Below are 26,845 nucleotides of genomic sequence, written 5' to 3'. Positions count from 1 at the left end.
GGAATTTTAATCATCTTTACAATCCAATTCAATGACATCCGTGTTACTCCGTATTCTACACGACTAATTCACTGATGCATTCACTGAAATACATGATTTGTTTGCAGGATTTATTAAGACAACTTCTCTCGCTCTCTGTTTCAATTCAGTTAAACAAAAATGTGAAGCTCAATCAGCTCAACTAATTAAAGAAAACATTTAAAAGTCATTGAAGGAACAAAAATTGGCTGTGGAGTAGAAATAGACTATTTCTGTTCCATTTCTCAAGTTATTAAATAAGAGGCTTATGTAGAAAACTGGCCTCTGAAAAATGTGATGTTACTATAGTCAAAAACACTGTCCGTCTATGAAGCATTAAAACTGCTTGCTGAGAGAGAGAGAGAGAGAGAGAGAGAGAGAGAGAGAGAGAGAGAGAGAGAGAGAGAGAGAGAGAGAGAGAGAGAGAGAGAGAGAGAGAGAGAGAGAGAGAGAGAGAGAGAGAGAGAGAGAGAGAGAGAGAGAGAGAGAGAGAGAGAGAGAGAGAGAGAGAGAGAGAGAGAGAGAGAGAGAGGAGAGAGAGAGAGAGAGAGAGAGAGAGAATGAGAGCGGGAGGGCGGATAACTTTAACCTCCTGATGCATGTAAATCAGAAAATGAGCTATTCCGGCCTCAGATCCATTCAGTTTATTCATGAGGGCAAAGGAGGGGGCGTGGCTTTGTGATGGATACTCTAAAAATACAGAAAAGAGACTGAATGCAAAGAAAGTAGCAAGCGGCAAATGCCCAAATTTGTTGCACTTTATATCAGAATTGTATACATTTATTTTGTGCCGTGTTTACATAATGCCAGAAAATATTGATAAATTAAACCAGCCATCTCACACGCGCAGAAGAAACCAAGCGTCTGGCCCTGACAGATTAAACCTGCTGTCTGACATTTGACCAGATATTTGACACAAAGAGATCAAAAGCAGCCCTCTGGTTATTATAAGATTAAACACGTCTTCTGTGATTAATCCATCTTACTGATACCAACAGAGTTGAACAACAGAGAACAGACAGATAAAAGCAGGAAAACATGAGGGTTAGAGTACAGGATCATTTAAATGTTTTGAGTCTGATCTTCGAAATACTGAAAAGCACTTTCAGTCTGCCTAGAATATGAATAAAGTACAATAAAACACATGAAGTACAGATCAACGTTACGATTTTCTACCTCTGTTATTGTGAATGTGACAGACTTCGAGAACTTTCTCTCGCACATTACTTGGCAAATTTTGCACAGGTTTTTCTCGGTCACTAAAAGAGGAAAAACAAAAATGTTCAACCTGCACATAATCTACACATCATAAATGCGATTTGTCCTTCTTTTGAATGCGGATCAGAATATATTATTTATTATACTGGTCATACATTTACATTAATATTTATTTGTGAGAGGTGAACCAGGACTTTTTAACAAGTCACAGGCTTTTCCAGGTAATCCATAGTGTGGTGGTGTTGTTTATGAGGTCTTTGGAGAAATGCACTTACTAAAAGCTTGTATTTGTTTCATTGGTTTCATTTTCCACCGCCGCACTACTAATAGAAATCTTGTAAACACAAATGTGGCACACACTTAGTTACACAAAAGACTGAGCTATAATGTTTCTGCACCCATGCCGTTACCCCGATAAAATTCAGAGCCGAGAACAGTTTGTAATAGTGCCGTGTTGAACCAGGCTCACTTGGAAACATAATTGTAACCATTCCGGGCCGTGTTTAGAGCGGTCCGGCACGATGGTGGAAAAGCGCTCTTTGTGTAAGCACAATCTCAACCTGGTCACCACCAAAATGCCAAAATAATAGAAACTCTTCTATATCTCCTTCATACCTGAATATATATAAACACTAACAAACATTTCCCTTTTCTATAAGAAGTGTTGACAAAAATAATAGATCCAGGCTCATGCAAAGCATGTTGAACACACAGCTTTAGCAACGCAACTGTACCACCACAAAACAATGATGTCAGTCTTGGATACAAATGGAAATTTCTCTGTGAACTCAGTTTGTCTGAACACGGACGCACGTTCACATCTGTAACGCCGGCTAAACTTCAAAGAAAAATCTGATGCATTTACAGAAGCACGTCTGTCGTGTTATAAAACCTGCAACACAGATCGCCGGTCATCGGTCGATTAGCAATGACAGGATTCCTCCCTCGCCCCGGACGGAAATTCCTCGGAATGGCCCAAAGCTCTTTGCCGGCCAGGAGCAAATTGACTGGGATATTTATTACTCGGCCGATAACATTCGTTTCCTCTGACATCTGGGTCATTACAAGAAGCGGAGGCTTAGGCTCGACCAGCCCATTATGACCCTGATGTGTTTCGCAATGTCATTACGGGCGGATTAATGCCGGCCATGAGAGCGGCTATATCACACTTTAATCTGAGAAGGAAAGCAGAATGATGAAGCTTACTCGGGATCCAAATTCAATCATTCGCCATTCTCTCATGTTCGGGATAATGATCGTAACACTTTAGATTTTTTTTCTGGAAATATATAAACTAATTACGATTATGGACGGTCATTTATCTCCAGCTGAACTCTCAGAGTTGCCTTTCCTAGAAGATGATCTGTGCAGACACGCGAGACCGTGCTTCACGTTTGAATGTGTAATGACCTTAAACGTAACGTAATATCGTTCTGCAGGTCTTTGCCGCTTGTTATTTACTGCGTACGGTAAATATACTGGAAATCCCAGTGTTGAAATGAACCTCGAAAACCACGTCAGTTCCACCTGAAGGACAAAGTGATTATGAAAGCTCCATTAAGATGCATTATTGCTCGTCCCCACAGGAGAGACCAAGTAATTCGAACTGAATTAAGATGCAAATGATGAATTATAAAAGTCACAATTAATTAAATACAGAGACGGGTTTAAAAAGGGTTAAGGGAAGGTTGGCAGAAAGTTCTGATGTGGAAACCGTGTTAAAATTAGAAGTCTACTTTAGAAGTAAAGCTCAGAAGCAGTGAACACCGCAGAGAGTTTGAGATGAGGCAGAAGTTAGCACAGATGTTTATTTCATGCTCCGAGGCCTGTGCCTCCTCCTATTAAACAATTGGTCAATTCATGTAGGTGGAGGGATCTGTTAAACTGCGTTTGATCCAAGTGGAAACTTCCACATTCATTTACTTTCCCTAAGGACAAGATCATAAAACCCCAAAAACACACTATGGGTGTAAAACTAATAGTAATCCAGATGCCAAGCAAGTTTTTTCTTAGTTGAGAAATTAAAATAAACAACTTCATTCTTTGGGAATATTCTCAGACACAATCGGATCAATAAACGTTATTTAATACATTGTCTTTTTGAGAAAAGTCATATTTTTATATTTCATAGACCACTTTGCAAGATGTGAACACTGGTCCAGTCTTACATAAATTATTAAATATTAAAAGATATTCTTTAAACATTTTGATAAGGTTATGAATGTTCATTTTACGGTTACGAGTGGTATTTTCTTGAAACCTTTAAGTAGGGTTAAAAAACTTAAACAGGTACCAGCAACAACCAGTGATGTTTACGTTATCCGAAGTGGTCTATAAGAGCCATGTGCAAACTTTAATATGTGAAAAAAAGTTGTAAAACATATTTGTTTGTAAAATTGTTGCAAATTTGATAAGCGCAAATTTCATGACCGTCAAATATTTTGTATTTTGTATAGAAATAATATATTATCACTCCTGTCCTTCTGAAACCTTGTATCTCCATATTTTGTGATATTTATTTTTGCCATAAATCATTATTATTAGTCACAATTTATGTTTGTCAATGAGTTTTGCAAATATCTAACCAATAAAAAGTATTACAAAGTGCTTGTCAACTTTGACGACGCAGTATGTAATCATTTAAAAGTGTCTTCTGAAAAACAGCATATTTGGACATACTTTCAGAAAGACAGCCACAATTGTATTTATCAGAAACTTTTCTTCATATGTGTTGAAGCCAAATGATGCCACATATTTCACATAAAATCATACCCAACATCTCAACTTATAAATAATTATTATTATAAGCCTACTGTTTTTTTAAACATAATTTTTCTTATCAAAAAAGTTACAGATTGTAGCTTAAAATGGTCAATTTTACATATAGCTTGAACAAGCAAAAGCAAAAGTATACATTTCTTTAACAGCAGAGGCAATCCAAAGTCTCACTGTAAAACTTTAGAGTAAAAGCTCAAAGCGAACGGCTAAATTGAAAAGCCATTCATTTGTTACCGTCCATTAGTCGTAGTGCAATAATGAACACTTTCAAACAATAACAATAGTTCTATTTGCTGGGACGTTTGCTCGCGTTTTTAACAAACGATGTTTTGGATTTGGCCCCAGAGCTAAGCGCTCGGGCACAGTTAAGAGTGTATCAGCATTTATGGATTACACCATTAAAGAAAGTCTCTTTAAAGCATCCCAGAAGGGAATGCAGTTTTGCTCGCAGGGCTCATCAAGGCCCTCGCTGATGGCTCTCTCGCTCTCCTTGATGTCCACTCACGGCTCCGATCATTTATAAACAAAATGGGGCCTGCCAGATTCAGAGAGCTTCAAAATGGCCGTCCCACCCTCTGATTGAGATTAATGTTCCCACCCCATCGCAGATTAGAGGAGTGAAGTAACCGTCTCTGATTTCAACTCGAACGGGGATTTATGATGGAGAAACGCGGAGATGAGGTTACGCCCGTCATTGATCCGGCAAGGCATGGCAAACGCTGTCGGGCCTAAGAGATGACCTGATGCGGCTGCTATTGATAACTGATAAACAACATCTGTCAGAAGTGGATGACTGACAGACAATGATTCACATCGGTTTCACAAAACATTTATTAATGTTCTAAGAGTCAACCGTGCCTAAGTTTTCCACGAAACTACAGGACCAAAACAAAGAAATCTGTACTGAGTTTTGATTTTTATACATTATACTTAAACAAACACACCAAAAAATAATATATTCACATTCTAAAGAAATGCTCGGCTATTTTTAGCACAGCGTTGGATCGAAAATGGACAAACCCAGCTTTTGAGTAAAATGAACCCAGAAAATATTTTTGATCCAACACTTCATTTACAACCCAACAGTTGGATTTGTGCCTTTTTTTTGACCCAACACTGGGTGAAAACACACAAGCACTTTTCTCTCATTTTTGATTATAGCAGATTCAATAAACTGCCAAACCTCTTTAAATTCTTCTCAAAGCTGAGCTTCAATTTACACTTAAAGGAAACTTCAACATGCATACAAAGTTTTAAATCATCTTAATATATTTCATAAATAAAGCGAAGAAGTCCCTTTTTTAAGTACACCACTTTTTTGGATACATAACAGGTGTATTATGGTGTATGAATGCTTCACTAGAAAATCAATATGTAGTGGGATTTTAGTAGTTCACACTTGTTTGCTTGATAAATATTCAAGTTATCCTGCAGGTATATCTCAGACGGCTCACAGAACAGGCTGTGGTCTGAACATACCCGTCTGTTCGAATAAAGGGCCTCTGATGCATAAAAACGAGACTATCTGCTTTTACATACCTGCTGCTCGGTGCCTATTTATAAAAATTCCATCAGGAAAATAAAGAGAGGTTTGGGCAACATAAACATATCCCAGTTTTTGAGTTTAACGGTCTTTTAAAACCATTAAAAAAATATCTGGTTTTATTTAATAAGAATCTTTGTAACAAACATAACTGTAATGATGAAGTAAAAGTTATATTTATGTTCAATACATACAATATATTATATTGATGACACGAGTTGTAAATGGAATGGCCCAGTTGAAATTATTGAATAATTAAAAATTGTCCTGTACATGCATTACATTTACACATTACACTGTTAAAATCAATAAATTAATAAGTCATGGCTACAGGTTTATACATTACATTAACTCGTTAAAAAAAATTAATTGCTTAAATTATTATATAAATCACGTTTTCATTGGCTTTTAATACATAATTAGTACATTCATGTGTTTTTGATATTTTATTGTCGACATTACAGCACTTTGGTCGGCTTTGTTTTCCCGAATAACAACATAACTCTCTGGTTAACCATAGAACGATGCATCGCTGGGGAAAATTACGATGTAGTTACGATTGTTTCCCGAAACCGTAGTAACTTTGTCGGAGATCAATTGTTTGAACCAACTTGGTTTAGCAATCTAGTTATGACGGGTCTAGTTAGTAATGACGCCACACAGGTTGTGGAGTGATGACGTCTACTAATAAAAATACGTTCGGATCGTATTAATGTCATATTCTTGCCGTAAATAACATGCATTGCATTTAAAAAGCTACTTTTGTTATCCTATTTTTGTGACTTTTTCTTGCACGATATTTAATTCATTCATTAGTTTTATTCTACATACATTTTCTTGACAAACTAAAAGAAGCAAAATTTAATTGGTATATATTGAGAACGCTAAATATAGAACGCAATGCATGTTGTTTGCTTTGTTCAAAAGCATTAAGTCTACATGTCAAAATATAAAGAAACGCAGCTCTAGACCTGTAGTTCCAGCCACGCAACATTGAGATGCTTCTTCCTATTGATCATTGGAACGATGGTTTCGGGAAACAACCGAATCGTTGAACTATGCTGGAACGACGGAACTTGCGATCATAGTTGGCTGACGATCCTTTTGGGAAAGGCACCCCTGGTCCATGCTTAAATGCGCTATATACATAAACTTGAACTTAAGTCAATTTAATATAATTTAAACTCAAGTGAATTGTACATGCAATTACATTTAACACGTTTAACCATTCTTTAAACAAAAAAGAACATGTGACCTGCGACGCCTGTGAGAACTCTTTACATCCACCAAAAACTACTTCGGGATCATCTGGACATTTACACAAAGACAACTGACTCGATGTCACTTTGTTCTATATTTTGGCAACGGAGGCAAAGAAATGCATACAAAGCCCAACACTTCAGCACTCTACTATGGATCAATTAGACTCAAAAATGCTCTCAAGACAAAATTTAATCAAACTGTCTATTGACTTTTCCTCTTTTTCAGCAGTGCCAAAACCCAACAACACTTCTTGCTGTCTGCGTAACAGCCTTTGTTGTTTAATACGCTGTAATTATTGCTCATGTTTTTTATGGACGGTGCGAAAACGCGTTGTGAAATTGGCAGTGAAATTAACAGGCTGTTAGATGATCGCACGAAACAATTATCTGCTTCCTGCGTGGGCGACATAAAGCGCAGATATCACGGAACAAACAACCTTCCGAGGGATTCACAGGCGTTCTGCATTTTTGGTTTTCACACCACATTGAAGACCAAATGTTAAATGTTTTCTTTTTCCGGTTGCTGGCTTCTTTATTCACCTCTCTCTTGAAACGACGACTGAAAGCTAGCCGCACTGGCTCTTTTGTGTTTCAGAGGGGTTCAGAGCGTCGCTCCGTGCAGTTAAAAGAGTATCTGGCACGGTTCACCTCATTTAAACGTGTTGGTTCTTACTTCAGATAACCTCTCCGTTTTTGGACGAACAGACGGGAAAAGGGGCTTTTACTCTCTGGCCACCTGTTCTCTTCCTTTCCAAAGAAATATGGAAAGAGAAAAAGGCACGTTTGAAAGAGATATAAAAGAGAAATTATAAAGAGGAGAAAGGAAAAAGACCTCGACGAGAAGCATCTGCTTTTCTGTTAAAAATGAGATATCGGCTTTTTTAGAAAAACAATAGTTTCTTCAGAAAAGACACACAAGCTGTGCTACAGTTTATATTTCTTTTCACAGGTTTAATAAAAAAGTCTGTCATACATCAGGAAAGCAAAAAAGTGCACAACCTGAACGAGCAAACTGAACTACCGTATTGAAATATTTCAAATTTATATTGTGCATCAGTTTTAATTTCCTCGGCTACTATTAAATGTGAGAAAGCTGCTCTTTGTCCCAAATAACCAGTTTGTGTTTGTAAATCAAAACAAAAAACGATTACATCCTGACAGTTGGTCTGGATAACATCTGCAAACTGTGACAGGAATGTAAATGGTCAGGAAGTCACAGAGATGTATTTACATGATCAGGGAGAAGGATCACAGGCCTGGTTATTGTTATGGATGTTTTTAAAAAAAGATTAAATTAAATTGAAAGAGTCCTATTAACTCAATATCCGTTCCGTTCCAAGGCTGAAAACATTTAAATTGATCTAGGAAACTGCAGATCTCTGCAGAAAACACAGAAACTTTAAAGAGGAATTTGAATTTTCCTCCAGCGGATACCTGAGTCATGTCCACGGCCGGCTTCATCAGACCAGAGAAGATGAGAAGCTTGGGTCTGTACATCCAGACTTCACCGTTCAGTGGAGCCAAAGCAGACCTCAGGGTGCTATTAACAATGAAAGTGGTCAGGAGAGCGTGTCTGCCTTTATGACCTCTGCGGAAAGAACAGAGAGAATATTGCTCCGATTATTCTTGCTTCATTGTTTCACTTCTTAGTGAAGGTCAGATCTAGAAAGAGGTCAATCTGAGGGGTGGGATGGGAGCAAAGAAGAATTTATATTCGCAAAAAAATGGGAGAGAAGAGGAGAGACCAAGAGCTCTCTGTTTAGAGAAAATCATCCCCATTATATGAGCTGACTTGTGACACTTTTAAAGCTTAAAATTGATCTACAGCATGCAAGATGCCTTTAGACAAAGATGCACACTTGAGAATAAATGTCTCCTCTATGGCTCTTAGAAGAACCTTGTAGCACTTCAGCAAAATACCCTTTACATATTAGAACGCATTTTCATTGAAATATAGACAACATTATCGCGTTTATGCTTCTCTGGAGATATAGCTAAACAATTCTTAAGCAGAAAAATGAACATCTATTCACCCTCATGTCATTCCACACCTGTTGATCTTCTGTCGAGCAGATGCCCTGGTTCTTCTTTTCTATACAACGACAGTGAATGGGTACGAGACCATCAAGCTTCGAAAAAGAACATTCTTCAAAATATCTTCTTTTGTGTTCTGCAGAAGAAAGAAAGTCAGACAGGTTTGAAATGACAAGCGTGCGAGTAAATGTTTTCAGAATTTTTTTGGGGTACACTATCCCTTTAAAAAAGCTCAATAAAACTATACATATGCATGTAACCTATAAGCTGGTGTGACAAAATTCGTATTCTGAAGATATAAGCATAAATATGTTGCCTATGATGTGTGCCCTAAAAAAGTGAATTGTATTGACATCATTCTGCACTTCACATTCTCATCAAATTTCCTGTCCAAAAGACTCTTTAGAATCTGAAGTACCGCCTCCTGCAGTATAAGCAGCATCTCAAATCAGTAACTTTCTCATTCATTTACAATTTGTTATAAGGTGAATGACACACTGTAAAAAAATTATCTGCCTTCAATTTAAATTACAACCAACTTGGCTTTACAGGTCATTTCAGCTTTTTTTACTTCAACACGTCAAAATAAGTAAGTTATATCAACTCAATTTCAAGTTATATCAACTCACCCATGGCCAAAACTTAAAGGGATAGTTCCCCCAAAACTAGAATTCTGTCGTCAGGAAAGGGAAGATATTTGGAAGAAAGTCAGTAAGCAAACAGATCTCATCCCCCATTGACTTCCATAGTATTTATTTCCCCTACAGTGGGAGTAAATTGGGATCCGTTTGGTTACTGCCATTTTTCCAAATATCTTTCTTTGTGTTCACCAGAAGAAAAAAAATGTATACTGGTTTGGAACAACTTGAGGGTGGGTAAATGATGATATAATTTTTGGGTGAACTTTCCCTTTAAAATTTGACATTTTATCTCCGGTGGAGCACACACTGGAAACACACACCTATATGTATATCTGCACTTGCTCACACAACACAAGCAGAAGAAACATGGCTTCTGGGAAGGCCCGAGGCTTTCCTTCAGCAGTCCTGATACTGTACGTCTCTCTCTGCCTTCTGTGTTGGCATCTGCTCTGTTTGTCAGACTCTATTAACATCATGTCATACGCCCCACTTCTGGCACTGTCACAGAGATCTGCTCATCTTTCAACGCACACAAACCACAGGAGCGCTTAAGATTCAAGACCAGGTGAGTAGCGAGTTCACTCTGAATGTGTCACCCTGGTAGAAAAGTTTGGAGGCCGCAGTTCTTTTTAATACTCAGAAAATAATATCCTTCATAAGAGGAGCTAGCTGAAATAGAGAAAAAGCACATGAGTATCATTTACAGCATCACCACGCTCCATCACACTCAACAGTTCATGAAAAAGCTTCGAGCTGGAACGTCTTATCACAGTACAGTATCCGGTGGTGGGTTTGTTACTTTGAATGTTATGCTGAGCAATCGTTGTGGTTATTATCAGTGACAGCGGCAATGTTCTCTCCCTTCCACATTTCATTTTATTAAAGCATTTGAAATGGTCAGCTTTCCGGATCATTTATACAGAAATAAAGGTTTAAAGGTTATTGCTCTTCTTTAAATACTATATGTATCAGTTGTATGCAAAGTGACTAGTGACATTTTGAAAAATTGTGTACCATTTGCACATCGTAGAATTTGTGTCCATCACTGTTTTTGTTATTGCTGAATGAGAGACATCACAGTATTATCATTGTCTGTGAAGATTTCCTGGGTACGTTTTTTGTGAAGCCAGGGATTTAAAAATGTCTCCTTGCAGCAAAATGAAAGTCTTGCGTGTACCGGTGCTCTCACAAGAGTTATTAGTAACGCTCCACTACGTCATAACATCATAAACACAGAGCAAGAGGAAGTGAAATCACAAGGTGAGTGTCATCTTCAATCACAGGAGAAATCAATGGCACGGCCGGTTAATCAAACTCCGAGGGAATTAACTCGGAGGAAAAGAAAATCCTGTTTATTACACTGTACACGTGATTAGATGGCTCATATTATTATGAATATCAATTAGCTCTCACAAAACCTGTCATGATACCTGGTCTCACTTCCCTTCAGAAAATAGTCTATATAAAAATTAAACAAAGTCAATCACTTGGTTTAGTGTTACATTAATTATCATTAACGTAATGCAAAAAAAAAAAATCTCATCACTGAGATGAAAAATATGTGGGTTGTGTTTGCGGTGTTATATAAATTAATGATGCTACTTATTCATTTTAAAAAGTCTCTGCATTTGACAGTCACTTTTACTGAAAAGGCCAATTCACATCACGGACATTACCCAAAAACTAAGTTTTAAAAATCATTCTAATTTTAAAAGAATAGCAAAGTCTACACCACACGCAAGTGAATGGGGTCCAGTTGACATCATTTTTCAATCAAAAATTTTTGTGTTCTGCGGAAGAAAGTCATTCAGGTTTAAAATGACAAGAGTGAGTAAATGATGACAAAAATGTTTATTATTTTGGTAAACTATTACTTTATAATACGAAACTGCAGTGGGGCGCTTAAAAAACTTACTAGGTTCGTGTAGACTAGGGCTGGGCAAAAAAAAAGATTTATCGTTTTTAAAAATGCGGTCTTTTCAATATCGATTCTCAAAAGCTGTGAATCAATTTTTTTTCTTTCATTTTTCCGCAAGCACTGAACATGCATTAAAGGGCCGATGAATTAAGACCTTCATTTTAACCCAAGCTTTAGTTATACAAGAGGGAATCTTATGCGAGTAAAACATATTTGTGCTATGTATCACTTCGTTAGAGATCGCTCGATGTGTCCTGATATCCAACCAAATTCACAGAAGGATCCAACTAAGTTTACTACGCCAACTGCTATCCAATCATAGCAGTGGGCATTTACTTCCAAGTCTTCGATGCAGCACGCCCATAAAACAGAGCTTTTGTCAAGACGGCCTCGAAAGCATGGTAGAAAATAGCCTATTACATATTGATTTTGATATTTCGAATGTAAAAACCACATGAACGTCAAAAGTAGACCTCATACAACAGCATAAAATTATAAAAACAGGCAGTTCAGGACACCTTTAAAGTGAATGTTATTGCTTCTACTGTCCACTAGATGTCACTTTTCTTTTTACAACAGGTGGACAATACAACAGGGAGCATATCCTTCAAAAAAATTGTAACATGGCGGATGCAGGTGTGTAGTCGAATTTAACATCCCCTTCACATAAAAGGTAGCGGCTCAAAGATTGAGGCCTCTATTTACAGCTAATTTTGATTGTTATACTGTGTCTGAAATGAAAAATAACCTGTTCTGTTTCAATATACCCAAGCATGTTTAATTTGAATAAACAGGTCCGTGGCTCTTCATCTCAGTTTTTTAATTCACCATTGTAATGTGATCTAGGAATTCTATTAAATCTATAATCGTTGATTCAAATCATGAATCGAATCGAGAGCTTGTGAATCAGAATCGCATCGAAAAATCTGAATCGATATACAGCCCTAGGGTAGACGCAATTTAGTTATCAATATGTGGACTGTATAGTAGTTGAAAGTATTACAGTAACACAGATTAATAATTCACAATTAAACGTAATCATCTAATGATACTGTACAACAGTGATTATCCACACAAAATGATTTCTAAAATGACTAGAATAAAGAATATTTCCAAATGTCTGATTTCCAGAATGCAAATAAACATTGAAAGATTTGAATCATCCCGGCTGAGTTTTTAAGCGAGCGATTAACCTTCCACTAGTGTATTTATGATGTGAGAGTTTGTATGTGTCTGTGTTTTTCTCGGCTGTCAGGAAAGGTATTTCAAACTCTAATGGTGGCAGATAATCAATAGCTCCTTATTTACTCCCACTGGGTGGCTCACGTAATGCTATTAGACTACAGATGCGTCCCATCAACCCTTTGTGATTTACGTGCTATTATGAGGAATCTCCCGCAGTGCATCTAGACTGAATGAGACCCCAGCACTTTCTTCTCTCATATGAGCTTATCGGTCTGTTTAATGCTCTGAAAAAGGAGAAACACATAATACAGAGGCTAAATCATGATACACATGGCAGTGTTTGTTTGGCCTGTAAATAACACTGACAACTACTAGTTTACTGTTCGCAAAGCCAGACAGACCAAATGAGGTCTGGTCCACGCTGCATCTTTATTCTGACCGAGAACTCTTATTAAGACCACCCTCTGACTTAAATATAAAGTGACAAATTACTTTGTTCTTTTAATATGTAGATGTTGTTTCAGAGGTGTGTTATCCATCCAAATTCAGCAAAAAGTTAATCTCGAAAGCATTTGTGGTTTAATCTTGTAACAGCAGACTTGCAAAAACATTTACTTTAAATCTCACTTCATAACCTGTGACGTCAAATGACCAAACATATAATAAGAGCGCAAAATCACGAATGAGATCTCTTTACTGTCTTAACTATTTCTCCTAGATGTCAATAACATTAAACGTCTCTGATATTTTTTCCTGAGAATAAGAGTCAGAAATCACACAAACGTCTCTATTAGAGCTTTGTCAAGTCTGCAAGTCAATATCTCAATGTGATCTCAAGCATTTCTTATCAAATTTACTCAAATCCAGATAATTTTACCTCTACAATCTATATTTGTTTACACCTCCATGCAATTACGCTCTCTTTTGTTTCAGTTTTTTATTTCAAGACATCATAGGAGAAACATATAAGACTAAACTTTAAACACAACCGAGAACTCCGTCAAATGAAAGACGGACATCTGAGCGATAACATTTTCCTCCAAACAATAACCTTGGTAACTTTTGATATTAATATCAAAGTGTTTTATTATGTGATTTTCATTAGTTTCCCACTTAAGTAAATTAAGCTCATTATAAACTTGAAAGCAGGTGACCTTTAATAAGACACATTAAAATCATCACATTAAAATGTAATTATAGGTGAAAAAAAAAAAAAAATCACACTGCAATCAACAAGCATGGATATTTATACCGAAGTGGCCAACCTGTGGTCTCAAAACAATTACTAATCGGCAAGATGACTGATCACATTTCAAATGTAGTGAAGAGGGAATTAAATTTGCACCAATCAAGTGCACCAAAGACGGACATTTGTAAATCCGGAACACACAATATAATGTATTATTATGAAGAAATTTTCTGTATTCAGTTTTACCTGTACTTGACATTTTGCACAGCTTTTAATTGCATTTAAGCATTGACGGAAACGTCCGTAAAATAAAAGAAAATGTTCTGCCTTGATCTGTTTTTTACAGGATTTTTTTTCCATTTAACAGTGAAGTTATAACTTGTGAAAATCTCCTTGTCATGTTCTTTGCAGGAAAAAAAAATAGTTTTTCAAGGACATACGTGTGCAGACATTTACATGTGCAGGAAGGAGAGATCAAACCAAACTAACGTTTCAAAAAGTTTCATAGTATTATTTATAATGATAAAAATCCAGCCTCGGATGACTCAAAGATCTTTATCTAAACATGATTTCACGAGTCTATGCATTTCACAAAACCACTCTATATACAATATCAATATGTATCGAATCTTTCCTGGATCTGCTTTAATGTGATCTTTCCTTCCGAGCTGAGAATTTCCTCATATCCAGAGTAAATACGGTACATCAATTTAATTAAAAAGCTTCGACGGGAGATCTGCTGAGATTTACATTTCAAAGCTCCTCGGTCTCTGCTGTATATCCAGCCGGAATAGAAAACAGGGATGTGATTTGCTCTGAAAATGATTTGAGTGATTAAGTGACCTGAAACGCTGAAATATCAAACGCGAATTAACCGTGAGAACGATTTTTTGGAAGCGAGGAGAGGAATGTGGCGATGACATTTTGACCCGCGAGGGAAAGATCTTTGAAGGGCAGAAAAGCTGTCAATCACCGACGGTTCAATTGTATTTGTCGAACTTGAACGTTGTGCTCTATTTGGCCGTATCAAAGAAAATATAGATTTATTCTCACATGTTGTGCTAAAAGTTTCCAAAGAAATCAAATACTTGGATGAAGATATTCCTAGTCAGAATTTTTCTGACGTGATAGACATCATAAATCACGTGTCATCCATGATTAACCCGCATCTTTTAGAAAAGACCTCCGGCGCTCTCGGACCTCCTCTGATTAAAGCCTGCGGGAGACCGGAGCTTCAATTACCAGCAGACAACATGAGATAACTGCTCCACGGACAAGAACTTCAGGCGGCTAGAACACGTTTGACATTATCATAAGATAAGAGCCTAAAGCGTGCTGATGGTGACGGGAAAAGACGTGTTTTTTGTATGTGCACAGGGTTGGAATGTCGATGGGTTGCCAAGAGTGTTCATGATGAGCTGATCAACTGACGCCATTCGTCACTTTCTTCTGCAGAACACAAAAGGAGACGTTTTGATGAACGTTGATAATCAAACAACACTGAACCCAGTTGACTTCCATACGAAAAACCGATCATTGTCTCTGTGAAACCGCATGCGCGATGTACATTGATTCCTCATATTTTATCGTGGGTCTCCATGCACATCATCACCGAAGTCCATAAGACACCCGACCTTTAGTCATTACATACACAGTCATAAAGCTCAGGTGTCTTCCTTGAGACCCCGCCCCTCATTCCCAGTCCAGGTGGTCCGATGCCAATCTGCGTTAATTCTCCAAACTCCCATAACTGACGCCCCTTTTCCCTTGAATCTGATTTCTATCGAGTGAGTGTGGCGGCGAGTGCTACTATTGCCTCTCAATGGTGTGTTATAAATTTTACCGCTGACACCTTAAAAGCCCGGCTTACCCCCACCTCGTCCCGCACTGACAGACCGCATAAACACACACACACACTGCCCTCTTGCCCCTTACCCATATCGCACTGGCCCGCCGCCCCCCCACATCGCAGGCTAATGGGGGAGATAGTGTTACGAATGGAGAGGGAAGTGCCCCATCATGATGTCAGACTTCCTAACGGCTTTAAGTGCTGCTTAAAAATGACCCTGGCACTTTCTGAATCTGAGCGCATTCTATCAAGGACTAATGATTTCACGTGCAATGAGATGCCGCTTAATGAGGAGGCCTTTTATGGCGGAAATGACTTAAATCTTTTCTCCGGCCGTGCGCTCATTTAGCGGTATGTGAAAGGATCGGGGTGGGTGTCCGATGCGTGTTGTTTTGTTTTCATTGAAATGCATTGCTCAGTGTTCAATATTAAGACACGTAATCGTGATATTTAAACCACAATTATCAAAGAATCCATCTGGTCGCACGTCTTCAAATGACACGAATTTGCAGGTCAGAGTTCACCACACTTGAACTTTGGAACGTAGCAGAATGTGAGAATTTTTCGGTCTGGTGCATTCGCATGCGTATGAATTGAAGGAAATGGAGCAAAAAGGCAAGTATGACCAGGCCTTTAAGAGCCACAATGGTTACAAATTCTCTCTCTCTCTCTGCCACATAAATCAAGTAAATAAATACATTTAAGTAGATAAAGTTGACTGATAGCATTATATACTTTTTTAAAAAAACATTTTCATATTTTCATCGCACCATCGCTATCATGAATTCTTTTGGCACGATAATTGTGTGTGACAATCTGATGTGGAGACAGCCCTAAATATCAGGAACCCATTTTATAGCTAAATAACTAGAAGTAAAAAAGAATAATATTTTTTTATTTGTTAAAGCTAAACGTCTGAGCCTGTGGCCGTGTCACGTGCAAATAGTGCAACTGCGCTTTGGGCGACCCGAGTTCTAGTCCAGGCTCAAGGTCAAACCCCCTTCTCTCTCCCACTTTACTTCCTGTCCTCAATACAACTGCATTGTATAAAATAAAGGCAAAAAATAAATGTTTGTTAAAAAAAAGCTATAACAGGGCTCTCTATCTCCATATTTGTCCAAAAGAAAAATTGCAGGTAAGTTTTGAAATATCTCATAAAATATCTTATCAAACCTACATCATTTACCACAAAATCAGACCCACCCCATCTCAAGTTATGGATTATTATTATTTTGACCATACCATTGTCAATAACTGTATGGTTTTCAACACTTATCTTTTGTGTACTTAATCAATAACAGATTTTTGTTAATTTTTACCAAAAATGTTGGATTGCATGGGTAAAAGAGCACATGATTCACAAATCTCAGGCTCTGGTGCACAAAAGTTTTTAAGCGTGTCTGTGACTGACAGTGGTCGCTGTGCAGGAGGAGATGGATGGGCACTTTTCTTCCTCTTTATCAGTTTAACCTGAACGGCGACAGACGCCTCAGACAAGCACAGAACAGACTCGCGGTCTAAATCCCCGACCACAGAGGTGAGGAGACATCCATCTACAGAACAGTCACAAACCTCTCTCACAGTAAACGCTGATCAGGGGCGTTGATGCTTGTTTTAACTCGCTTTCTGGAATTCCTTTAGGTTTAATACTGGAATGTGCTCAAAAAAGCCTTGGAAAGATTTGAGATAAAAATGATTTAACACAGAAGCTCAAGATGTTTGCATCCCATATTCCTTAAAAATGCGCAAGGGTTTATCAGAGTGGTTTATAGGAAGGAATTTTTTGCCTATTTGATGGCTGTTGGTGCTTATTCTTCTAACATTTCTCTTCATACAACATTTGTGTTGTTCACATTTTAAGACATTATTTCACATCGTACATGCATACTCTGAGGCAAGCATTTAACAGTGATTTGCAACAGAAACTCACACATCTGTATTATCATAAAAACTCAATGAATTCATCCCACCAGTGCCAGCTAAGTGTCATCATTTCTTTTGTAATGTGGCCAATTAAAAAAATGACTCGCACATTGTGAATTGTTTTCAAGTGTGAGAATCCGCTTGCATCTTTTTGACTGGAATCATGATATATCCTAACTCTAAAGATGATCTTATATTGGAAATTCAATCAATTTGACACATGAATTCAAATAAAATGTATTATTACAAAAACATTTTATATGTTAATGAAGCTTTTTATCTACTTATTTGGGGTTCTTCTATGAAAAGAGGACACCAGGTGATCTCATCTGATTGACAGCTAATTGAACTGTAAACCCCACACAAGACAAGTATGATTATAGCTGGACTGCTATTGTGATCTTAACAATGATTTGAATTTGAGACGCTCAACAGTAGTGTTTTATCTCCCACCACAAAAGATCCTGATTACGGCCTTTTACAATCTACAGGACTGAGGTGACATTTCAAAGAGATCCAGTCACAAAGACACTAACACATCCGCTAAGCCGGAGCAGACACTGACTAATTTTTGTTACAGCCTTTACATAGCCAACCCATCCGAACAATTGTTCTTTCTACAATAATGGATCGCAGTCACAACAGGTGTCCACATACACGGGTCTGTCGCAGGCAGTTGTGAATGGATGCGACACGTGGGTATGCAGCGACACCATGTGGTTGTTCAATAAATAACTGTTGATGGGCAAAGTTAACTTCCTCCAGGAGGTGTATGAGAGCTCTAAGCTTTAATTAAACACTTTTTAGATTTCCATAATTGCAATTACTGGTTACCAAAATACAAACTTGGTGATGCAACAGCAATGACTGTGAAATAATTATCGCTAATCAAACAATCGCAAATTACTTTGATTTGTCCATCAATTCCAGCGATGAGAAAAGTAACAGATGTCATGTAACAACTCAGCGTCTTAAAACCTTCGTGTAACAACACGTTTCTCACTTTTATTTCAAAGATGTACTCCTCAAAGTGAGACTGAAGATGTGTAAGAACAACTAACGTATGTTTGAGTAGTTAAATCAAAAGGTAGTGTAGCAAACCCACTTTACCTGAGCGTTCGGTTCCTGAGGCCCGCTCGGTTTTAGCTACTTGGTTTCATGCTAGTTCTCGCCAATTTTGTCATGCTAAGTAATTAAAATAAAAGTGGCGAGCGTGATTTATTTATAATTTTGCTGAAAACTGCGTGAAAAGTATTAAGTTATACGCTAATTGACATATTCATGACGCCATTGCGTTTTCTGCCTATTTGGTCCATTACCGCGTTCAAGATTGCTGCCTCGGATTTGTGATATTTCCCACCTCAGACCCGGATGTGATGTCTGGATTTAGTAATACTATGATGTATTTTGTATTATTATTATAATATATTATTATATAATAATTATAAATAATTATTAATGATTTATTAAAATAGTAAAAGTATTTATTAACATTAAAATAGCGCAGTTCCAGAAATAATTTGCGGGTTGAGGTTGGAAATAGCCCAAATCCGAACACTTTTACGTGTTTTTTTTGGCCTTGTGTTTTTTGCTCATATACTTTGTTGTAATACAGACTGATCCTAATCAACGTCTTATCGTTTACATATTTTCTGTTGTTATAATAGTATAACATCTGAACGCGAGCGATAAAAACTGCGTGCACCACAATCTACAGAAAGATAATGAGGTTTGTACAAAAAGTCGCTTTTTCCTTTTCTTTTTTTGGAAAATGAAGTTAATTATGGGGTCTGAATTTTTCCTAAATCTAAAATTGTTTTATTCTGCTTTTGTGGATAATTGCTTACTAAAGGATCGTTGCGCTACCGCCAAAACACCAGAGGGCGCACTACAGGCGCTGCTCTCTAAGCAACACCATCACTGAGGCTGAAGAAGACGTTATAGGAAGCGATGAGGAAGGGAGTCTGAAATAAACAATACAATGAAATATTACACATAATGATAATAATACAACGTTAACTGGGGGTTTCATATATTAAAGTACCGTCATTTCTTCGAGAGAAGAGGACATGGCGTTTGTCACGGCAAACTGGAACCCTCTGGGAGAGGCGTTTTACAGGTAAATAACATCTTCAGGAATTATGTTTACGAAATGTGCAGAAGGTAAATTTATGACAACATCAACCTAAAAAAAAACATGTGCTCACTTTGTGAAACTGATAAAACTGTTGGCCGGAACATGGTCTATATGAATCTGTTTGAGTCATGTGACGGCTGTCATGCGTTTCAGTAAAGCATGACTGCATCTGTGTTTCCTTGTAGATATTTACCATGATGACATTTTAACTGGTGTCTTTACGTTAAACGAGGAAACCTCCATTTTTGATGTTGGTTTCTGAATGTGTTTAGGTTACACTTATTTTCTATTGAATACTTTAGTTTGTTTTCTATCAAGTCAGGTAATGAGACGTTGCCATGTATTAATTTGTGCTAACTATGAGCCGAATACATATACCACAAGAAAACTAAGTGTCAAAACTGGTCAATTTTCAGGGATGTCGCAGATGAAATCATTAACTGTGCTTATCTATAAAGATATTTTCCAATTTTATATTGTTTTTTGTGCACTGCAGTAGTCAATAGTAGATGGTACTGTGTTTCAACAGCTTTCTCTTCCTCTTTGTTCTCTTATCTGATACAGAAAGGTCGAGTTGTATGACATGAGCTGGAAATTAAAGGAGGGTTTGAGAGAATGTCTGATTACAGCAGCTCCGTATGGGGGTCCCATCGGTGAGTTTGGGGTAGATCAGACCAGCAGAATGTTGTAGAGGTTTTCTTTGTAGTGTTTAGATCAAATGGGAGATATCTTTCTCTCTCAGCTCTCTTAAAGGGGTACCAACGGCGCTCACCAAGTACCAGGCCACAATTAGAGATCTACTCGTCCTCCGGAGTACCTATGGCCAGTTTTCCAGTAAGCGCACACATTGAAGAACAAAGAATGCTTCTCTGTGTTTTTTGTAAACACCAATGCCGATGTTATCACATAGTGTTTATGCTGTTGACTGACCTCTATCTCTCTGGTGCTTTTAGTGGAAGAGTGGGTTGGTGAAGCAGTTAGGATGGACGGTGTCTGATGATCTTCTGTGCGTTCAGGAGGATGGCACTGTTCTGGTCTATGATCTGTTGGGAGGCTATAAGAAACATTTCAGCATGGGCAATGTGAGAACACGGCTTTAAAAGAATACATCCATGCTAAAATACTTTACGAGTGTGTAGTATTACCTTGAAAACATTGGCTTTGAGTTTGGGGTGCGATTTTTGTTTGCCTGACCAATGGCAGATTCGGCTATTTGGTTTAATGATGCTAGTTGTTCAGAATCGACATACTGTATTTGTGTTTAAACACTGACCTAATGCACTGATCCTACTCTCAAAGGAAGTTTCTCAAAGTCAGGTGATGGAGACCAAGATTTTCCATTCACCGTATGGGACTGGAGTCGCTATATTAACCGGTGCATTGCGGTTCACTTTGGCCACAAACATCGATGACATAAAACTGAAGAGGTTACCTGAAGTACCCGGTAAAATATCCATGCTTTCTGCTTTCATGTCAACCCACATGGGTCAGGTCTGAAAGATTTCACTGCAAGTTAAAGTTTCTCCAGTTCTCCAAGCATGAATGTTTTTTTGTTGTTGTGACTTTACTTCAGGTCTAGAAGGGGCGCCCACATGCTGGGCGGTCCTGACTCAGGACAGGCAAAGTAAAGTGCTGGTTGCTAATGGATCTCATCTCTTCATCCTTGATAATACATCCTGCACGTCTGTGGTACTGACAATTCATACACACAACAACATAACGACAATCACATAAATAGACTTTAGACTTATTAAACAAGCGAATGTATTATGTTTTGTGTGTGTGTCAGACTCCTCCAGGTCTTTCTCCACAAGCATCCAGCATACTGCACATGTGTGTTTCATTCAGTTATAAATATCTGGCTCTCCTCACAGACTCGGGTCATGTGTGGATGGGCACGTCAAACCTAAAGGTGAGAAAAGCCTGTTTTAACAGTATCAGCAAACATCATTGCGTTACCAGGAAGAGTTGGATTGAATTCTGTGAATTCTACAGTTGTAATAAGAGCCTGGTCTAGAAGTTCGATATAATCGTTTCTTCAATTTATTGATTAACTGTTACTTTAACACTGTTTTAGCATCAGGTGTTTCATGTATTTTGCAGGAGAAAATCAGCGAGGTGGACACCAACATTAGAACTCCCCCAAAGCAGATGGCCTGGCATGAAACAGTTTTACATTTTCATTATTCTATAAGTCGATTTGCATGTTTGAATTTGTTATCAAGGAATATTTTTTCCTTCAGGTGTCGTCGACCCAAGAGTCAGCAGTCGTCGGTAGTGATCATGTGGGACAGGCTCCTACTAGTGGTAGGCGAGTGTAAAGAGATGATTCAGTACCCCCTGGACAGCGACTCTGTTTTGGTGCCGGAGATGGACGGGGTCAGGATCATCAATGAAACGCACCACGAGCTTCTGCAGGAGGTCCCGGGTTAGAACAACTTATATAAAATACTAGAAAATATAGTAAACCATACTGGTCAGCCCAATAATTATCTTTTCTTCCCATAATCCTCTGCAGGTGCCTGTGAGGAGATCTTCAAAATAGCTTCAATGGCTCCTGGAGCATTACTCCTGGAGGCGCACAAAGAATATGAGGTAACACACACACACGATACGCCAAACCCCTCAGCATGGCAGGCATTATATAGAAAAGGAAAAGCTTCTTTGTTTATGTTTGGTTTGTACAGAAAGAGAGTCAGAAGGCAGATGAGTATCTAAGAGAGATTAAAGAGCAGAATCTGCTGGCCGAGGCGGTGAAGCAGTGTGTGGAGGCAGCCGGTCACGAGTACGAACCCGAGACACAGAAAACTCTCCTGAGGGTAAGACACACGTTTCATCGCGCTTACTGAAGAGCGGGGAGCAAACACAGCGTCATGACTTCATTCTCTCTCTCCAGGCCGCTTCATTCGGAAAGTGTTTCCTGAGCAATTTTCCTCCTGAGCTTTTCATCAGCATGTGTCGGGACCTGCGGGTGTTGAACGCGGTGCGAGATTACACCGTCGGCATGCCGCTCACTCACACTCAGTTCAAACAGATGACCATACAGGTGCTAATCGATAGGTAAGAAGGGCGCTTTTCTGCAGTGAGGTGTTGTGGTTTGTTACATTTAATCAGATTTTTTTTCTTTCACTCAGACTGGTGCATCGTAAACTGTATCCCTTAGCCATTGAGGTTTGCCGCTTTTTAAAGACTCCAGAATATCAAGGAGTGAGTCGGGTACTCAAACACTGGGCCTGCTACAAGGTGTGTTTGTGTGTTTTTCTGTACTGCAATAGTTTTCAAATTTGCAATAAAAGGTTACTTTTATTAACAGATATGTTAGCGGGAAATAAACGTGTGTCAATAAGAGAGATTTATTATTGCCATAAACTTCTTCATGTTAACTAGTGATGTAACCATTCACGCACGATGCAATGCACGATTCACAATTCATTTTTCAAAAAATGAGTCGAGAAAAATTCGAAATGAACAACTGCCCTTATTATTTCTCAAATGCTGCACATTTCTTTGTTGAATAATATATTTTATATCAAATAACAAAATCAAAACGCAATTTAAAAAAAAAATTCCAAATCAAATAGAAAATGAATAATACAAAAGTCTCTTTAAAATAAACAAAAACACTTTTTTTGCATTTAAGAAATATCAGCATATCCCCGTTTTCCAAGTTTGCAGTAAACACAGCGGCCCCTGCTGTTCAAAACATGTATTGTGCATCAAATGACATCTCAACCGGCTTGTCGCATATCCTTTCCCTAATGTTCACATATAATCTATGTGTTTGTGTAGGTCCAGCAGAAGGAGGAGTCAGATGAGGTCATAGCGAAAACTGTGAACATGAGGCTTGCTGATGCCTCTGGAATCTCCTACTCCGAAATTGCCACAAAAGCATACGAAAGCGGACGCACTGAGCTGGCCATTAAGGTGCACAAGACCACATGATGATTCTAACACTGAATTATCAACTCTCGTACTTCTTGGATGGATGGTGTTACATTATCAGTCTCTCTCTCTCTCTCTCTCTCATTCTAGTTGTTGGAGTATGAGCCACGCTCTGGTGAGCAGGTCCCACTGTTGTTAAAAATGAAGAAGAGTCCTCTGGCTTTGAGCAAAGCCATTGAAAGTGGAGACACAGATCTCGGTACACACAAACAGACTTTATGTTCTGAAACCTAGTAAGGTCCCCACTTAGTCAACATTTAGACGGCCCCCAACACAAAAGAGCTGCCACGCCAAATTATGTAATCTTAGTTCTTGGTTTAGGTTGCATATCATGCTTGTATCATTGCCACATCAATTATAAAAATACAAATAATGCAATCCCAGAATGCATTGCGACAAAGTGAAATGTCACTTGAGTTTTTTGGGTTTATTGTCTAAACCGATCCAACATCTAACCAACAGCTTTCCTGTAGCTCAGTGGTAAGAGCATTGCGTTTATCCAAGGGGATTGCAAATACCTATGTAAAATGTATAGTATAAAGCAATGTAAGACGATTTGGATAAAAGCGTCTGCCAAATGCATAAATGTAAATGTAACCTAAGACATTCACATTCTAAATTCCCTCAGCTACTCATCGCCATAGGCATTAAAAACACATATTTTCTAATACACACTATAATCCTGTGATTGTTACTGTTGTTCCTGTACGGTAGTGTACACAGTGGTCATGTATCTGAAGAACGAACTGAACAGGGGAGACTTCTTCATGATGTTGAGGAACCAGCCCGTGGCTCTGAGCCTCTACAGACAGGTACACGCACAACTCTGACGTCAAGTAAGGTAATAAACCAGCAGAGGATCAATCCAATCTCTCTTTTTGGTGTTTGTTTCAGTTCTGTAAACACCAGGAGCTGAACACACTGATGGATCTCTTCAATCAAGATGATGATCACCAAGAACTCGGAAACTACTATGTAAAGGCCAGCTATAAAGAGCCGGTTAGCAGTTGCTTTTGATTCTTAGTCCTTTTTGGTCTCATGTTGACACTCTTCCCATCATTGAGCCTGTCATCCTCATCTGGTTTCAATGAGATGTCAAGCAAGGGACTTGGCAGCGGGATCTCAGCGTCCCACCTTTATGTGTGTTTACAGAGACTGGAGGCCAGGGTTGCTCTCCTGCAAAACTCTGTGGATGAGTTCTACAAAGCCAAGAATGAATTCGCTGCTAAGGCCACCGAGGAAGAAATGCGTCTCCTGAGGTTCCAAAGAAAGCTGGAGGAAGAGAAGGGCGAGCCGCTTGTGGGATTTTCTCTTCACGACACCATCACAGCGCTGCTGTCTGTGGGGTTACACAAACGTGCCGAGCAGCTCTACAAGGACTTCAGAGTATCTGATAAAAGGTTAACAGCTCTGCCTGTGGGATTCTTTTTTATCTCAATTGTTTGTTCCATACCTTTCTTTCTTAAATTAAAGGGATAATTTACACTTTTTAAACAGGACTCTATGTAAATTCGATAGTTGAAGATCTTGGCTCAGGTTGTATGTTAAGATATGATCATGTAGTATACATGTTTTTTTGCCGTCAGGTTCTGGTGGCTGAAGCTCAAGGCCCTGGCTGAAAAGGGAGACTGGGATTGGCTGGAGAAATTTGCCAAAAGCAAGAAGTCTCCTATTGGATATCTGGTAACTGATGCCCTTTGCTTCTGTCATAGAATTGTTCTGTTGTTGTTTATCACCAAATAAAACTCATTCTTCTGTTGTTGTGATTACAGCCATTTGTGGAGGTGTGCATTAAACACCAAAACAAAAATGAAGCCAGAAAATATGTTTCTAGAGTCACACCAGAGCAGAAGGTCAAAGCTCACCTCGCAGTGGGGTAAGAGTTTGGAGTATATTCCAAAAATATAGTCACGTCAATAAAAAAATCAATAAAGTGGCATTTATTGTGAATAAAGATAGGACACACAAAAATATGTAAATTCTTGTTCATGTTTTAAAAGATGAAAAATACATACTCTTAACAATTAAAACACGCTGCATATCAACACTTTCTTGATGTGAACCTAAATAGAAAATTGTTATTGTGATGAATTAATGTATGGTTACTCTAAAACACCTGTGGAAATCTGAGGGGAAATGACATTCTAGACTTTTAAATCGTCTGGTTTAGAAAACTTTCTGGGTTAGCTTTTCTGTAGCTCAGCGGTTAGAGCAAGGTTGTGGGTTGGATCCCAGGGGATTGCAAATAGCTATGTAAAATGTATAGGATAAAGCAATGTAAGTCACTTTGGATAAAAGCGTCTGCCAAATGCATAAATGTAAAAGTGAAAATATTCAGCATCATTTTTGCACTTCCCATTGCTATCAGTGCGATGCAATTTGTGAATTTGTAGGTGTGAATAAAGCCACTCAGCGTGTGATTCTCTCTCACCCAGTGATCTGCAGAGTGCCACGGAAGCTGCTATCGAGAGACGGAACGAATCGGAGATCATTACCGTCCTGTCACGCTGTTCGGCCACAACTGATGTCATTTTGGTGGAACGTCTAAACCGGGCTAAAGCCACCGCTGCCAAAAAGTGAGCCCGTCCACTTCCACCCTGATCAGCTGAACTGACGAACACTGAACCAATGTGCACCCAAAGGATCCTGCACGACTTCACGTGATTTTCTTTCTGATGTAATGGAAAATTGGATAGATATGTCTGCAAAACAAAAGAGTTGACACAGACGGATGGAGTTTGCCAGGGTGTGTGCACAGAGAGAAAGTCTCATGGTCAGCGTTTGCCTTCAGCGAGTAGCACTTCCCATCATCCTCTTCACCGTAATCATGTAATATCTTTGCCTTTAACAGATTATAAAGATGAATAAAACCCATTGGTCTGGTCCTTGATTTTGATTGGTTGAGCTGTGTTTGAAGCTTTGGTTATTGTCACACCAGTATTACTGCAACTTGAATAATGTTTTTAACAGCATTATTTCTGTGTTTTTATGTTATGAGACCCTTCAAGGTATATTGAATTTAAATTAAAAATTAAAAAAGCATATTTATAGTTTATTTTTGTGTTGTGCTTACTTTTTAGATTTGCTTTAAACCACAGCTTCTTGGGATTTACTGCTTCATCAAATCTTACTTAATCATTATTAAAAATAATGTATTATTGTAAATAAATTGTGGTTGCATACTGAATCGTGTTGTCTTTATGGTTGT

The 26,845-nt window shown here is 38.4% G+C and overlaps 2 protein-coding genes across 4 annotated transcripts in view; one reads left to right on the top strand and one right to left on the bottom strand.

The window, feature by feature from the left end:
* Positions 1-18,940, bottom strand: part of tmeff2b (transmembrane protein with EGF-like and two follistatin-like domains 2b) — a 123,901-nt gene extending 104,961 nt beyond the window's left edge. Inside the window, exons 1-3 of one of the 3 annotated variants that reach the window (XM_056750738.1) lie at positions 18,669-18,940; positions 8,853-8,989; positions 8,254-8,407 (exon numbers count right to left, since the gene is read on the bottom strand). The gene's annotated coding sequence lies outside the window, so the exon portion shown is untranslated. The remainder of the gene's footprint in view (positions 1-8,253; positions 8,408-8,852; positions 8,990-18,668) is intronic. The other 2 variants (XM_056750739.1, XM_056750740.1) reach the window with 2 other exon arrangements.
* Positions 18,523-26,824, top strand: vps16 (VPS16 core subunit of CORVET and HOPS complexes). The gene is made up of 23 exons (XM_056750736.1): positions 18,523-18,645; positions 19,226-19,287; positions 19,411-19,677; positions 20,260-20,348; positions 20,438-20,529; positions 20,649-20,777; positions 20,995-21,139; positions 21,269-21,384; positions 21,485-21,607; positions 21,799-21,854; positions 21,939-22,123; positions 22,214-22,290; positions 22,383-22,514; positions 22,592-22,755; positions 22,830-22,938; positions 23,485-23,619; positions 23,728-23,836; positions 24,352-24,449; positions 24,532-24,636; positions 24,790-25,037; positions 25,224-25,320; positions 25,410-25,513; positions 26,073-26,824. Exons 3-23 carry the CDS (start codon positions 19,628-19,630, stop codon positions 26,215-26,217), a joined length of 2,508 nt encoding a protein of 835 aa, XP_056606714.1. The 5' UTR covers positions 18,523-18,645; positions 19,226-19,287; positions 19,411-19,627; the 3' UTR covers positions 26,218-26,824.
* Positions 26,825-26,845: the final 21 nt, after the last annotated feature.

The sequence above is a fragment of the Triplophysa dalaica genome, chromosome 6, assembly GCF_015846415.1.
Source record: "Triplophysa dalaica isolate WHDGS20190420 chromosome 6, ASM1584641v1, whole genome shotgun sequence".
NCBI lineage: Eukaryota > Metazoa > Chordata > Actinopteri > Cypriniformes > Nemacheilidae > Triplophysa > Triplophysa dalaica.
The sequence above is the reverse complement of the archived record's forward strand: the minus strand, read 5'-3'. Positions and strand labels throughout refer to the sequence as shown.